At 36.0% G+C, this 17,058-nt stretch overlaps 1 protein-coding gene across 1 annotated transcript; it reads left to right on the forward strand.

Moving 5' to 3' along the window:
- Positions 1-5,129: 5,129 nt before the first annotated feature.
- LOC110460580 (perlucin-like) lies at positions 5,130-16,457 on the forward strand. The gene is made up of 5 exons (XM_021513561.1): positions 5,130-5,583; positions 8,071-8,171; positions 11,977-12,064; positions 12,384-12,604; positions 12,952-16,457. Exons 1-5 carry the CDS (start codon positions 5,280-5,282, stop codon positions 12,967-12,969), a joined length of 732 nt encoding a protein of 243 aa, XP_021369236.1. The 5' UTR covers positions 5,130-5,279; the 3' UTR covers positions 12,970-16,457.
- Positions 16,458-17,058: the final 601 nt, after the last annotated feature.

A 17,058-nucleotide genomic window follows, 5' to 3' on the forward strand; every position in this document is an offset into this window, starting at 1 on the left:
TATATCCGCTAGGCCCCTACTTAATTACAACTGACACTTAGACTTGTTCAATGAACCTCTTATGCAGCATACTATTTCCTACACAAAAACTACACCGTGCGTAGAAAATGTGATAATTTAGTACACAGATCACTTTACTAGTAAGAAGTAATAGTTCCCTAGCCGTAAAACAGTTAAATTATTTATAAACTTTTCAATTTATGTGTTTATGAGTCCCAGTGTTGGGATTAACTGTGGTTCAATTTCTACTTAATGTTCTGGTGATTACTGAAAAACTTAACCTAATTACTAGTATAGAGAGAACACAAACACTTTATGTTTGGATGTGTATACTGCATGGTGTATTATCTTATATATATATATGGGGCAAAGAAGTAATTCCAACAGTGTGGACAAGTTTAGGTTGTAAAATTTTCGGAGCGATCCGCTCCTTTTCAAGACACAGTGAAACAGAACAGTTACATGTACATATACATCATATTACAAGAAGATAGAATTGATATACTATAATTGAAAATATAGCTATTATATAAAACCAATAGTCCCCTCGGCTAAAGACAGCCGAATGCAGCTATTACACTGAGAGCATCGCGGACAAGGAACGCTGATGTAGAAGACCTATTCTTGCGCAAGATGCACTGTCATATAAAGTGAGTCAACGACAGATATCAAAAACGTGGAACATGTGCATTTGGAAATCTGGCCCGGTAAATGTGAAAAATCTCCAATCTGCTACGGTACGCTAGTCGCCTATCAATACTGCGATGGATCTAAGTCACAGCAGGGGTCCCACTTAGTCGCCTCTTTTGGTTTGCAGTAACAATGCATGTGCTTCTATTGGTTTGCAGGAATTATGCATGTAATTATCAAATAAATGAGTGCAGGAGGAATAAGTAGATAAAATGGCTAAGATACTGTATAAATCTGCAAAATAAATCTGACAACGGCTGTTGGTCACACACACTGACATGAAGCAGCAGGCATGCGAGATAGCAGACCAACTGTGCAGTAATGAATCATTAGGTCAAATGCCCCCTTGAAGGAAAATGAGCGGATGGCAACCGCCTATCGTTCGTTCATACCTCGAGGGTAGCGGGTTTGTAGATTGGTGAGCCAAAACCGTTCTCTCGTACGTCGTCTCGTTTCGTCCCATGTAGGGCAATGATCTATGGCAACAACCTGCATGTCTTTCCAACTATGGCTAGGCATATTAAAATGCCTTGCCAAAGGGAAGTCTGGTTTGTTCTGCTTGATGGAGCAGCGGTGGTTGTTGATCCTGACATTGAGCCCACGTGCTGTAACTTGCATTTATTGCAGGTAATAATGTACACCACATTGACTGATGTGCATGTCAGCGTTTGTAGTATGTGATACACTTTGCCGTTGATTGTACATTGAAATGTATCTGTGGAGCGCGTGTATGGACACAGTTTGCACATCTTCTTGATACAGGTATTGAAAGAGCCTTTCGCCGCAGCAGGGTTAGGTGTAGGTAGCTTGCTGCTTACCACAAGATCTCTAATGTGTTTAGGTCTACGATATGCCAGTATAGGAGACTCTGGAAAGATCTGCCTAAGTTTCGCTGAAGATTCGATGATGCGCCAGTGCTTTTTCAAGATAGATGGAAGTGGCGGCATGTCTGGGTGGAGCATGACTACATAAGGTACCTTTTGTGTATGGGGTCTGGCTTTGTATACAAGCAGACTTGCCCTGTCCAGTACCCTCACTTTGTCTATTATCCGATCTATCAAAGTGGATTTGTATCCTCTGCCATGAAGATGGGACTTTAACTCTGAACATCTGCTTTCAAAGATGATGTCATCCGAAATACATGTTATAAGTACGGGTCAATCTTACAGGATTGGATAAAGAAATGAATAAACCAGTCCTGCTACTGGTGTCAAATTATGTGGGAATTCCTGAAAAAAATGGAATTTGGCTTATGCCCTGTACTCGGGGACACACAAAAAAAAACGATTTAAAGTAATATGCAACAAATATGGCATTATTTGAGATCTCGATATTTTCCCTACTTCAAAATCTATTTTCGCTTCCTAATGCGTTACTTGGTCATTCCTCGTTTTTGGTTTGATGTTGATAATTCGATCGATTAGGGGTTCTGTGCCCCGGTCAAAACAAGGCTAAGTCGGTAAAATGGTACTTACTGCTCTTTACATGACTTCGTAATACTTCCATTTTTGTTTGATGTTGAGCGTTCAATCGACTGAGGTTAGGGATTCTGTCATACAATCGAGACAATGTATAACCACTTCAATTGGTATTTGCTGGACGTTGCATGACTTGGTAATGACTGAGGTTAGGGGTTCTGTCATATAATCGAGACAATGTATAACCCCTTAAATTGGTATTTGCTGGACGTTGCATGACTTGTTAATGACTGAGGCTAGGGGTTCTGTCCAAATAACGAGACAATGTATAGCCCTTTAAATTGGTATTTGCCAATCTGATTAAAATCATCTGTTGCATGGCTCCGCCTGAACGATGTTTAGGCGTAGTACGAAGTTAACGAAGCAATGTAACATATGATTTTAATCAAATTGGGTATTTGCTGGACGTTGCATGACTTCAAATGGGTAAGAGAGGACTGGTTAGCTCGCGGCCAGTATAATATGACCGATTGGAGTATTATGCTACGGTGTAAAGGTTTTGACATTTCTGTGGGATTGCGCTTTATAATCCGTGGACAACGTCATCATATGACCTTAGCTGTGGACGCTAAACCCCATTGAAACCCAGCGTATTTTACTATACTAGGGTTATATGTATACTGTTATTTGTATATTTTACTATACTAGGGTTATATGTATACTGTTGTTTGTTTATTTTACTATACTAGGGTTATATGTTTACTGTAGTTTGTATATTTTACTATACTAGGGTTATATGTATACTGTTGTTTGTGTATTTTACTATACTAGGGTAATATGTATACTGTTGTTTGTATATTTTACTATACTAGGGTTATATGTATACGGTTGTTTGTATATTTTACTATACTAGGGTTATATGTATACTGTTGTTTGTATATTTTACATGTGTATACCGATGTATTTTTATTGAGCATGTCTACATTTACGCTGATTTATATATATGTGAATGCTGGAGAAGGAATATGAAACTTAAATGTTGTACAGTTAAAATTATATATATATAATTTCCGGGTTGGATGCCACTTAAACTTAATTATCTGTCAATCACGTCGCTTATAAAACTAGTAACAATACCAATACGTGGATGCACCCTCTCGAAAGTATGAAAGTCCACTCCAGTTTTTTTCCTGCTTGAAGTCAGTTTCGCGTTACTGTACTCAATTACAGTTATTATGTACCATAGGCGCCATACCATACGTCCGATTTAACTGTTCGTTTTATTAGACTGGTATGTGTTTCGATAAAACCATTCAGTGACATATATGTAACCATGTAAATGGTTTTTTTCTGATATATTCGGAGGAAATATTTAATTTCCATAATAAACATATATAGGATCTTACACGAGTTTCCATTTCATATGAGATTTATGAAACGAGTCTAAGAATTCCGGCGAGCAAAAAAGAAAGGAGGAGTTTCATTAATTTCATATGAAATGAAGGCGAGTGTAAGATCCTTTTTATCACAACACCAAGATTTGTGTCATTTCTTCGTGTAAAACGACAATTTGCATACAACCTTGAAATGTAAAAAGCCGCCATTTTGACTCCAGTGCGTAAGCCTGTGACGTCATGTACTTGTCCTAGGCATGGCGTCACAATTGAAGCTTACAATCAATCACAGGGCTGAGAGGTCATATTACATGGGTTTTAAAAATATTCACTGGATACCATAGTACATTATGTGATAAATGTATATTAGTGGCTGCAATTTAGGAGGACACCTGTACTTTTTATATGTTAAGTGTATTCCTATATATTTTCTTTACAACATTCCGATTAAAATACACGTGATATAATTTACAATAACGTAGCGGTAGATGTCATCAAATGTATCATTTCATAATAATATTCCTATTGTTTAAGCCAGTTTTTGAAAGGGATTTTCACAAAATGAGCATTTTTTATATGAAAAGCTTACTTACCCTTTTTTAACAAGAGATTATAGATATATGTTTGTTACTATGTAGCATAGTATACTGACACGACATGATACCGCCATTCATGACTATGTGTTTTGTTGTCACTACCAGGTTTCCCGATGTGAGAACGTGACATTACTGGGTTTCGACTTGGATTCAATTTGTGGGTGTCGTTGATGAAGCAGAAGACGCTTACTCTTCCGGAACACCTGGTCTTATTCTCCCGGTCAATGGTATCCATGTAATTCATTCATTTGTTCATATATTGTTCGAGTTTTAACTATTTTGAGTTGGAATTATGGTTTTGTTAACATTTCTGTATTGTCTTGTTGTTTTGCGATGGATTCATTACATCTCCAGCACACACGCAGGCAAACACATATAGGGAGATATTAGCCAGGTTACATAATATTTAGCGCCTTATAAGGCAGCTCCTGCGAATTCCTCAAAAATTGTATTGATTAATGTATATGCTAATTGTATTAATTGTATTTCTATGTACTGTAAAGTGCTTAAGAGTTGCTTTTATTAGCTAGATAGGACGCTATATCAAATGCTGTATATTATTATCGTAAAAACTGACACTTTTGTATATAGCATCATCTCTGGTAATGTATCTGATTGGACGTATCTGATTGATAAGGAGATAACGTTGTCATCCCATGAAAGATCATATCATTCCCATTCGTATGTATTGGAGTATTCTGGAAATGTTAAAATCATATAATCAATTGATTGATATACAGTTTAAACTAAACATTTCGATTTTTTTTTTACATGAACTGATTGCCTGAATAATGGTACTTACAAACGTAAAATATATCAATTTGTCATTGATTACAAAAATCATTTGTTATTATTATCATTCTATTGACCATTGAATAGAGAAAATACATTAAGCAATGTGATTTTTTTCATACAAGCCTCGTTAAAGATAATGTTTCATCAAATTCTGGAAGTTGTAGAAACCTCAACTATTGAACAGAGGAAACTGATACATTGTATACGAGACTATGCTATTGTTGTTCTAAGTGGACAGTAAAGTGCCTGTTCGGAATAAAGTGACGACAGATTAGTTGATATTTCATCATTGTTGATAATAATTAATACGCGATCATCATTTTCAGAACGTTAAACAATCTAGCAGGTCATCTTAACTGTTAATTCAAAACGTTAAACAACCTAGCATGGAGAGTACTCGGTGTTTATATATTTTGGTATCCTTTTTTCTTATTTCGGTAACGCAACAACAAGCACTGTTCACCGAAACACAGCAACAACAGCTTAAGGATGACAAGCTACTACGGAAAATCTCCGAACAACTATGGCCTCTCGTGGACGAATATGCTACACATGAATTTAACAACGCCATGTTCGAGTTAAGACAAACGTTTCTAACAGAGATTGATCAACTTTCGGACGAAATTAATAACCTCGCTGAACAAGCCGCACAGGTGGAAGAGGCTATGAAGAATATGACACGTGGACATGGTGAATGTATATCTAAAGTCTATGAGATAATTAGTGTTAGTAAATAGGTGTTTTTGATAGTCTATGTATATAATTAGTATTGTTAAATATTTGTTGAAATTTATGTGTATAATATTTAGTATTTAGGCGAATGGTTATTTATAATCTTTGTATATCATTAGTATTGAATCAAGTTCTATATCTATATTTCGGAGATGAGCTACCACCTTCTCAGTCTATGATTTTAAACTTAAAGTATATAGGAGTTTTTGATGGTCTATGTATATTATTAGTATTGTTAAATATTTATTGAAATTTATGTGAATAATATTTAGTATTTAGGCGAATGGTTATTTATAATCTTTGTATATCATTAGCATTGAATCAAGTTATATATCTATATTTCGGAGATGAGCTACCACCTTCTCAGTCTCTTATTTTAAACTTAAAATTGTACTGTCATCTACAGGTATGTTCTGTTTTGTGATAAAATAGTAAATAGAATTATTCCTGGCTGTTTCGACTATTTGTTGCACTTGTCGCATTAGTAAGAATCGAAGATGAACAAGTAATAGATGCGTGTACGACTTACCCGTCAGTATAAAACATATCGTTCCGTTTATGTCTATTCGTGTTTTGACCTACATGAGGTAGTGCGTGATTTTGTTTTTAAAAGAGAAATGCATTAAAATTTGAAATTGATCACCTGGCTTTTTATAGGTCAAAATAAGATTTCTATCTATATTTGAAGCGTCTCAGGGAGAGAACATCGCTTGTTCATTCAACTTAATTATGTCACATATCTGTATGTCAATTTCGTCTTCTTTCGTAATTTTTGTTTCTATGTTACATATCCAAATATAAAAAATAGTGTAACTAATGCACTAGCGTATATTGATCCAAAGGTTTAAGGTGTGAAATATGTCAAAAGTGTACTGTGTCTAATTTAAAAAAAAAATCAATTCATACACATGTAAATATCTATAAAGTGCGACCCAGATACTCGCTGTTTACCGAAAAACTTTCGTCCGTTTAAATATTCGCCCTTTGCCGATACAATATTTGTTCGCCGAGTGCTACTTTCGCTCTTCACATGCAATTTGTATACGTTGTATGGTGTGTAATAATATTTGCTGTCAAGACAAATTCACTCTCATTGAGGAGGGCGAAAAAGCGAAAGTAAAACCGGTGAATATTTTCCGGTATACAGTGAATCGTCTGTAGATGATTTGTTGCCATTGTCATTGGAGGCCCAGAGAGTCCCGAATGCCCTCTTTCGAACTTGTGTTTGTATGTTACGCACTAGTTGATCTGAATGTTTAAATATTTTCACACTTCACTTCATGCAATAAATAAATCTTTCATGTGTTCATGGTGTATTGGACAATAATTATTATGATCAATTAATCGTTCAGATCCTAGAGAATAAGATTAGTGAGGGAAGTCTATGCACGTTGAAATTTAAATTTAGACATTGAATATAGGAACTCATTTCTTTTCCCAAGTTGCTTCATGAAACACAGTGGGGCCCCAGGAGAGGAGATTGTTACTATGAAACTTTGACGTCAGGGGAAATAAGTTACCAATGCAAATCTTGTTTAGACTAATTGTATTCGTAGGAAATGCAGTAACTCCGTTATTCAGCTTTGGACCAGAAACTTCGAGGTTACTGGTTCAATACATGTACACGTATTTTTATTTATGACATTAGCTATTGATAGGACGTTAACCCTGTATAACCAACCAACCATGTATATGTAAATTATAGAACGGGGTTTAACCAGTATAGTATATTATTGTGGTTTTTTTTAATAATCATGTACAACCATTTTACACCATCAGAAGACATTGATTAGCCATACAAGATACATTTCCCCTCGTTCTATAACACAAGACTTTGTTTTGCACACTCGTGTGTCATGTTTGTACATTTATAGTTATTTCATTGTGATACCGAAGTAGTAAAATAATGATAATGCTAGCAGAGACCAATGCCACTGTAAGTGATCGTACCCGGGACATCCGGCGTACTAACGTGACGCTATAACAAATAAGCTGGCAGATGTTGTAGTTAGCGGCTTATATACTACCAAGGTTACACATGTAAGGACACGGATAAACAGTTTCTGGTATGGCCTATTTTTGAGCCGATGTTTATGGTTTTGAAATGTGTTCTATTTCGGGAAATACAACAATTAGTGTGCATAACGTAACCAGGCGACTAACCACAGACCTTTTATACAGGTACATTTCTGACTAATTTTCCGGTTGTCGCTTCTCCTGGTCATATGTCACTGTTTTCGATTTACACATTACCACTGTATGCATCTTTATGGGGATTCCAATTAATATTACGCAAAGAACTAATTATATTCAGACAACAATTTACAGAATGTATTGGTTATGAATGGAAGTTAGTTGATGCGTTTATTTCAACCAAATTGGAAATAATTTATGTGAAATGATCATCTTTGTCACTAGTGTTTGACATCAATGATTTATCTACAGGGGTACTGGGATGTCCAAAAGTAACAGGCGGATATTATCACCTAGTCGGCCAGAACTGCTACATGTTCAATGATGTAAAGAAAACGTGGTACGAGGCTAAGGTGGGTCCATACATTTGTTATATATCTAAGGAAGTACAGACTGTTAAACCTTCACCAAAGCTAAGGTAGGTTACTCGATCTGGTCATATTTAAGGAAGTACAGACTGTTAAACCTTCACCAAAGCTAAGGTAGGTTACTCGATCTGGTCATATTTAAGGAAGTACAGACTGTTAAACCTTCACCAAAGCTAAGGTAGGTTACTCGATCTGGTCATATTTAAGGAAGTACAGACTGTTAAACCTTCACCAAAGCTAAGGTAGGTTACTCGATCTGGTCATATTTAAGGAAGTACAGACTGTTAAACCTTCACCAAAGCTAAGGTAGGTTACTCGATCTGGTCATATTTAAGGAAGTACAGACTGTTAAACCTTCACCAAAGCTAAGGTAGGTTACTCGATCTGGTCATATTTAAGGAAGTACAGACTGTTAAACCTTCACCAAAGCTAAGGTAGGTTACTCGATCTGGTCATATTTAAGGAAGTACAGACTGTTAAACCTTCACCAAAGCTAAGGTAGGTTACTCGATCTGGTCATATTTAAGGAAGTACAGACTGTTAAACCTTCACCAAAGCTAAGGTAGGTTACTCGATCTGGTCATATTTAAGGAAGTACAGACTGTTAAACCTTCACCAAAGCTAAGGTAGGTTACTCGATCTGGTCATATTTAAGGAAGTACAGACTGTTAAACCTTCACCAAAGCTAAGGTAGGTTACTCGATCTGGTCATATTTAAGGAAGTACAGACTGTTAAACCTTCACCAAAGCTAAGGTAGGTTACTCGATCTGGTCATATTTAAGGAAGTACAGACTGTTAAACCTTCACCAAAGCTAAGGTAGGTTACTCGATCTGGTCATATTTAAGGAAGTACAGACTGTTAAACCTTCACCAAAGCTAAGGTAGGTTACTCGATCTGGTCATATTTAAGGAAGTACAGACTGTTAAACCTTCACCAAAGCTAAGGTAGGTTACTCGATCTGGTCATATTTAAGGAAGTACAGACTGTTAAACCTTCACCAAAGCTAAGGTAGGTTACTCGATCTGGTCATATTTAAGGAAGTACAGACTGTTAAACCTTCACCAAAGCTAAGGTAGGTTACTCGATCTGGTCATATTTAAGGAAGTACAGACTGTTAAACCTTCACCAAAGCTAAGGTAGGTTACTCGATCTGGTCATATTTAAGGAAGTACAGACTGTTAAACCTTCACCAAAGCTAAGGTAGGTTACTCGATCTGGTCATATTTAAGGAAGTACAGACTGTTAAACCTTCACCAAAGCTAAGGTAGGTTACTCGATCTGGTCATATTTAAGGAAGTACAGACTGTTAAACCTTCACCAAAGCTAAGGTAGGTTACTCGATCTGGTCATATTTAAGGAAGTACAGACTGTTAAACCTTCACCAAAGCTAAGGTAGGTTACTCGATCTGGTCATATTTAAGGAAGTACAGACTGTTAAACCTTCACCAAAGCTAAGGTAGGTTACTCGATCTGGTCATATTTAAGGAAGTACAGACTGTTAAACCTTCACCAAAGCTAAGGTAGGTTACTCGATCTGGTCATATTTAAGGAAGTACAGACTGTTAAACCTTCACCAAAGCTAAGGTAGGTTACTCGATCTGGTCATATTTAAGGAAGTACAGACTGTTAAACCTTCACCAAAGCTAAGGTAGGTTACTCGATCTGGTCATATCTAAGGAAGTACAAACTGTTAAACCTTCACCAAAGCTAAGGTAGGTTACTCGATCTGGTCATATTTAAGGAAGTACTGACTGTTAAACATTGACCTTAGCTAGTTGTAATATAAGGACGAATGGTTAAACAAGAATCCAAGTGAGGTAGGTCCTTGCATTTGTTAATTTGTTATAGAGATGCGGACTGTCAAGCAATTTCCTAAGCTAAGGTAGGTCCCGATATTTCAATTATTTGTTATCAATTACAATTTTAGCTTTTCAGCAATACTTATTGGTATTACTTGTAAGTCATCAAATGCTGAAATGTTGAAATACAGTAAAACAAATCTATAACACAGAAACATATTGTTCAAAATATGTATTAAAAGTAGGCCAAACAAGTATTACTTCGTATCAGCAACGCTAAAATTCTCGAATCTTCTTTTGATTCAACACTTTCCCCCAGTAGTACATAGACAGAATTAACATTTTATTAGGTCACCTGAGCTTTAGCTCAAGTGACCTATTGCTATCCGTTTTCGTCCGTCGTCGTCCGTCGTCCGTCGTCCGTCGTCCGTTAACATTTTACATTTCAAACTTAAAGTCAAGTTCTGCTGGGCCGATTGAACTGAAAGTTGGTAGGAATGATCGCCTCATGGTCCTGACAAAGTGTTGTTATTTTTCGGGTCGATCAGAAATCCAATATGGCCGCCACAGCCACCATTTTGAAAACCTATTTCAAACTTAAAGTCAAGTTCTGCTGGACCGATTGAACTGAAAGTTGGTAGGAATGATCGCCTCATGGTCCTGACAAAGTGTTGTTATTTTTTGGGTCGATCAGAAATCCAATATGGCCACCACGGCCGCCATTTTGAAAACCTATTTCAAACTTAAAGTCAAGTTCTGCTGGACCGATTGAACTTAAAGTTTGTAGGAATGATCGACTCATGGTCCTGACAAAGTGTTGTTATTTTTCAGGTCAATCATAAATCCAATATGGCCGCCACGGCCACCATTTTGAAAACATATTTCAAACTTAAAGTCAAGTTCTGCTAGGCCGATTGAACTGAAACTTTGTAGGAATGATTGACTCATGGTCCTGACAAAGTGTTGTTATTTTTCAGGTCGATCAGAAATCCAATATGGCCACCACAGCTGCCATTTTGGTAAACTATTTCAAACTTAAAGTAAAGATCTACTTGGCCGATTGAACTGAAACTTTGTAGGAATGATCGAATCATGGTCCTGACAAAGTGTTGTTATTTTTCGGGTCAATCAGAAATACAATTTGGCTGCCATGGCCGCTATTTTGCTACTAAGTTCTAATAGGCCGATCTCACTTAAAATTGGTCTAGGAATGATCAGCTCATGGTCCTGACAAAGTTAAGTTAACATTATACTATTTTTTACTCAAATTGGTACATATTTCAACTACAAAAATAAATACTGTAGACTCAGGTGACCGTTTAGGCCCATGGGCCTCTTGTTTTGTATTTATATTAATTCATGAACTTAAAATGTGGAAAAACAATTAAATCATTATCCAATATATATAGTAACACTAATATTACGACACATTCAATTACGATAAGTATTCTCCTTATCTAGCCATTAATTGCATATCTTCTCTGCTTAATTCTTAATTCAAACGAGAAAGTAATTTTCTCAGATATTTCGTGTAGACTTATTAATGAGTATCCTTACCATGTTTAGTCTTCTGATTTCGTCGTTACAAGAAAGTAAGAATGAGCACTAAGTACATCCAACCCTTGGTTAACATTGACACAAACATTGACTATCGCCCGTATGCTCTGCTCCTATGGTCTTTACCTTGATACAAAATCTGTATTTGTTAAAATCTGTGTTTTAATCATTTTAAACGAACGTTAATGTGATATGGAAAACTTTTCTGTGAAATACATTTTTGTCTGGTGTAATAAAATGTCGATCCTTTTACGGACTTGTACAGGTCTACCCGTGTTCACGTATTTGAATACTGGCAGCTGCCATATGGTCAATTGTGCGGTAGCAGGGTAGCTAGAAATAAACTTAGCCGTCGGTTTTCATAACAGCTTTTGTGGAAACAGAAGAGGAATGTTTGCTAAAGCTCTACTCTGTGTTAATTTGTTTTTGCAGGAATGGTGCGTGTTGAATAAGGGACATTTAGCCAGGCCCACAACATTTGATATCAACCAATACTTGAAGAATGAATGTAGGGTTAGAGGTAGGTTCGTATCTATTTATTGTAACAGGGGTCATTGTTGTTTCGTTGGGAGTTAACCCGGGACCTTTGGGTTACTAGTCTGGCGCTTTACCGAGTGAGCTACAGAGAATTCTCCTTAGCCGATTCGAAAGGAAGCGGCTAGTAATTTACCTAAGATATATTTTTATTGTAAACGATGTTAAAAAGTGTAAAAGTTCAAGCCTTATAAAAGGTATGAATAAGACGTTATATGATAATTGATATTGCTACTTTCACGTCATTATTTTGATAGATAATTAGATATATGCAGTTTGTGGAATGAACATTGTTTCATCTTAAGGGAAACAGTACTGGATTGGAGGCCATGACACAGTACAGGAAGGGGTGTGGCTTTGGGATAATGGTGACCCTATCCCTAGCATTGCTATGGACTGGGCACCAGGGGAACCGAATAACTATGGTTCTGGGCAGGATTGTCTGGGCATCGGACAAGACCAAGCAAAACAATGGGACGACAAAAGTTGCAACCACAACTTGGAATTCGCCTGCCAAACAGCAGCAGTATGTCTTCAGCATAACTCCTATATGTCTCTTTTCTGGCTTAATTAAAATGTGTTCTTTGCATAAATATGAGATATTGATTCAATAATCGACCACAAAGAATTCGCCGTAGAATGACTAGCGAGAGTTTACCTGTTTACATAATTACCTAGTTGATGTTACTATTTAGAACATGATGAGATTATCATGCACTTTTTGGTTTGTTCGGTCACAAATTCCATAATGTTAATCAGGGAACAAATTGACTGATGAATTAATAATAATATATACAGGGCAGGACTGTAACGTGATAACAACAAACTTTAATACCCAATGATTATTTAAATATGTCTTCTATTTTTTTCCAGGTATATCAGCTTCGCTAATAGGCCTTTTGAAGGATGTTTGCTATTCGGAACACCTCAAGATTTACAATTGGTGTGTTCTCAATCATTTTATATCATGTTTGGAAAACAGATGGAAAACATTTTATCAAATAATAAAACTATTCTGTTCAATTATATGTATTTATATGCATATTTTTAGTACAATGTATAAATTTCAGTAGTCTTCTGGTTGTTTTTGCAAGAATAAGTGTTAAAAATCAAATAAATGTAATGAAATAGATATGTGTGTATAGAGTAGGGTTGTCAAACCAGTCACATTTTGGTAACCGGTTACTCGAACAATATTCCGACCATGTAACCGGTCAATCGGTCAATTTGGTAATCAAACATTAAACAAAGACAACTCGTTATTTGTTTAGCAAATTTTCTGTTTAAAACGTATTAATACCATATACATACATGTATATATTAACTAGCATGATAGTATACTCGCTTATTTCAAGCTAAATGTAGGAAATAGTTAAATGTAACCTCGGTAAGTATATGTCATGGACAACATATGTCGGAATACAGTAAGGCGGGATTCTATTGCAGTTATCTGTGCTCGAAATCATATGCGGTAATATTGTTCTTTAGTTTCCATGCATGTTTGCTCATTCAAGTGAGTACCCTTCAGATTATCTTTACAATTCGCATTTAAAAGCGAGGTCTACCTCTAACAATTGATATCTCACAACTTAAAATGTATTCTGGCTTCCTTTTAAAATCTGTTTTAGGTTTTTTTTATGGTGCTGGTAACGTCCCATTGTCAATCTTTACAATAGAGTGCAAAAACACTGCCTGAGCACAGCTTCGCGAGCCAAGGGTGTTCAATACGATACTCTCATAATAGGAGAGTATCGTATTGAACACCCTTGGCTCGCGAAGTTGGCCTGAGCACTGTTTTTATTATAAAACAATCCGATTTTGGTTGTATATATAGACAATTTGTAGGTCTAATTCAGGGAAATATGGGGCCTCCCAAAGGGGGTTACAATGTCCGACTATTCGGTTATAGATTTTGATAACCGGTTCGTAGTCTTCCGACTGAGTAGCCGGTTAACCGTTGGCAACCCTAGTATAGATAATTTGTTTATCCGAAATAGATAATTCCTGTCTATTGTAGGTAAATACCCAGTCACGGAAACATGAGCCCAATAACAGTTACTGCTTCATGTTATCGATTAAATACGTTCTTAATGTTATTCATTGATGGAACAGAGAAAATCGTTGTTATTAGAACAAATTCGTCATGACGTTTGTTTTCAAAACGTCACACGAGAGTTGTCGGGAATTCCTGTCGAGCAACAGAACAGAAACAGCTTTCCGTGAGGGTTATATAACAATTATATATTATAGTTATACAATTCAAGAAACAGTGCATACGTATTGCTTCACATCCCTAGTATTTTAACTAGGAGTGCAAACCGAAAGCAGTTCGATACTTATACCTACCTTCTTAAATATTTGAATATCATGGAAAATTAAATTTATTTAATTTCTCAAAATTCATTTTTAATGGATGGTCAGTGGTTTTCAACGTTACAGTTATGACGTCATAATAATGATGACGTCAACAAGTGGGTCATGGCATTCATAGCTGATATTTATAGCTGATATGAATGATTTCTAAACTTGGCAGGGTTATGTACTGACAGTGTTAGCATCTAATATGGAAAACACTTGTTTTTGTACAGGCAACAAACACAAAACATGCTGTTGTGCCATTGTTTACTTAACACAAGTTGAACCATATTTTTAGCTGCACATGCGCATTTTTTACAACGTTGTTTATACTGTAAGTGTTAAAAGATGCCTTTTTTACAGTGACGATACGCTTACAATGACAAATAAGTTTATCAACAGAAACAGACGGCACCATTACTTCATTCCGTGCAAACCCCGTACATGAAATCAATATAGTTGGCGATTGGTTTTGAAATATTTCCAATTACTTTCTTATGATTTTTCATGCATGTGTGTTTTTGAAACTAAACAGTAAACACAGAATATTGGTGCACTGGATATGCATGCTTGGATCAGTAAAATCTTATTAGCTGTGCCTAAGTCTAAAATTTGAAAGCAAGAGAGGAAGATGAAATACAGCATCTAAGCAGGTGGAATAACGCTGTTTTTGTAATATGATCTGGGTTTGGTTTGGTTTGGTTTAATTTTGTTTAACGTCCTATTAATAGCTAAGGTCATTTAAAGACTTGCCTCCATTTGTGCATTGTATGCTTGCTTGCGTGTGTGTATGCAGGATACAGGGTATGTTGGCGTGCTGGCCTCCTTGTGATAGCGCGGATCTGATGCCGACTTTATAGTGCTATCTCAGTGAAATGCCACGTCGAAGGCACTCAGTACAGCATTCCGCCCGGTCACATTATACCGACAACGGGTGAACCAGCTGTTGTCATTCCCCTTAATGCTGAACGTTAAGCAGGGAATATCAACTAAGTTAATACGATTTACCGTTGATGGATAGAGCTAGCCGATATTATACTGACCTATTGTAGAGTTTACTGCGACATTTATGTTATAGATATGTACACGAGCGTGGGAAAATTGACCATGATGAGACGAAAATATGATGTGGTGCTACAAAACCAACAATAATTGAAAATCTATATATAGAACTGAAAAGGAAATATTAGTGAGAGAAGGAGAAAACCTATTTTGTTAATGTTTCATCGTTACACTTAGAACTATTTACTCTAGACTATAGCTCATAGTCTTTCTGAAATGCAAAGCTACAGTACTAGGCAACTAGACAACGATCTGGCAGGTAGCATATGTACAACTGTGTTTATCGTTGAGCCCTTCTTATCCTCAACGATTCGTTTTATCATATGGAGGACCAAGATATGTCATATACATCACACTAGACCTCCTATCGGATGCATTTGCTTCAAAAATCTTCGTTTTAAAGGAAATCTTGTGAACAATTATTTATATTCTTCTGGGAAAGTTATTTACAAAATACTATTCCCACTATTTGTTGCTCTGTATTATAATAAATCATGATGAAGGTACATGACTCCGTACCCCATCAATTAACAGTCGATTTACTAATATTTTGGTGATATATTGCTAAACAATGATTAAAATGTTAAAAGGTTTGAAGCTACTCAATTCTTTTTCTAAAAATGAAGTTGAAAATAATGAATTATTTTCAGTTTGATTAAATTAAGTGAACCTTATCAATTATATTGTCCATCCAACCGCCAAACTCTATTAAAGGCTTTATCCATATTCCTTTCCCTAATGTGTTATTCTATTGTTCAGCCTCAATCGTTTTCTGAATGTAATTATTTCCCAAGTTATTACTGTGAAGGTCTACATATTGTATTAGCCGAGCTTGTTATACACGATGATAATTATGGACTGTGTATAGGTACATTCGCACTGTTTTCAGAACCGTCTCCATGAAATGTCTAATGAAATTGTACATGTTCAATTAACCTGAATAAAATGTAACTTCAACTAAATCAACTTGTCTTTTTTTGTAATTTAAACTTTGTTTATCATTTTGGGCCATATTGTTCACACCTGATTTGCTTAACGAATCATTGTCGCAAAATTTTCGTCTGGTGTTTTAGCTTTGAATTGACACATTTTTGTAAATACATTACATTTAAGTTTTACCTGTCGTTAACATAATAACGTTATGTACGCACAAATGCATGAATCTGGTAACTATAAAGGATTAGATAATCACAGTTATGTTAAATGACAAGCATATTGGACAAAATTATTCTTAAATATGTTGTTTTGAGGGGCGTATTAGCAGCATCAACTGAGATGATAATCAGATATAATTAACCCTAAGTATTAGAAGCCGAGGGCATCAGGCACATCATTCCGCCCGGTCATGTTATACTGTGTAACTATATACTTGTACGATGTTAATGTGATATATGACACTATAATAAACAAAATTGACTTGACATGACTTGTTGTTCTGACAACGGTATCCCGGGATTAGGACAGAACCCATAACTTTCTTCACCTTGACGAACGTTCAACATTAAAGCCAAAAGTTAGGTATTGCTAAGCAAGGCGTTAGGAAATAAAAGTTGGTAGTTAGAA

This window comes from Mizuhopecten yessoensis, unplaced genomic scaffold, assembly GCF_002113885.1.
Source record: "Mizuhopecten yessoensis strain PY_sf001 unplaced genomic scaffold, ASM211388v2 scaffold10439, whole genome shotgun sequence".
NCBI lineage: Eukaryota > Metazoa > Mollusca > Bivalvia > Pectinida > Pectinidae > Mizuhopecten > Mizuhopecten yessoensis.

What these genes read in the sequence shown, in the direction of transcription:
- LOC110460580 (XM_021513561.1), top strand. Translation starts at nt 5,280, where the DNA reads ATGGAGAGTACTCGGTGTTTATATATTTTGGTATCCTTTTTTCTTATT. An exon ending in AAACGTGGTACGAGGCTAAG is followed by an intron (nt 8,172 to 11,976) that starts GTGGGTCCATAC and finishes TTGTTTTTGCAG; the next exon opens with GAATGGTGCGTGTTGAATAA. An exon ending in GAATGAATGTAGGGTTAGAG is followed by an intron (nt 12,065 to 12,383) that starts GTAGGTTCGTAT and finishes TTTCATCTTAAG; the next exon opens with GGAAACAGTACTGGATTGGA.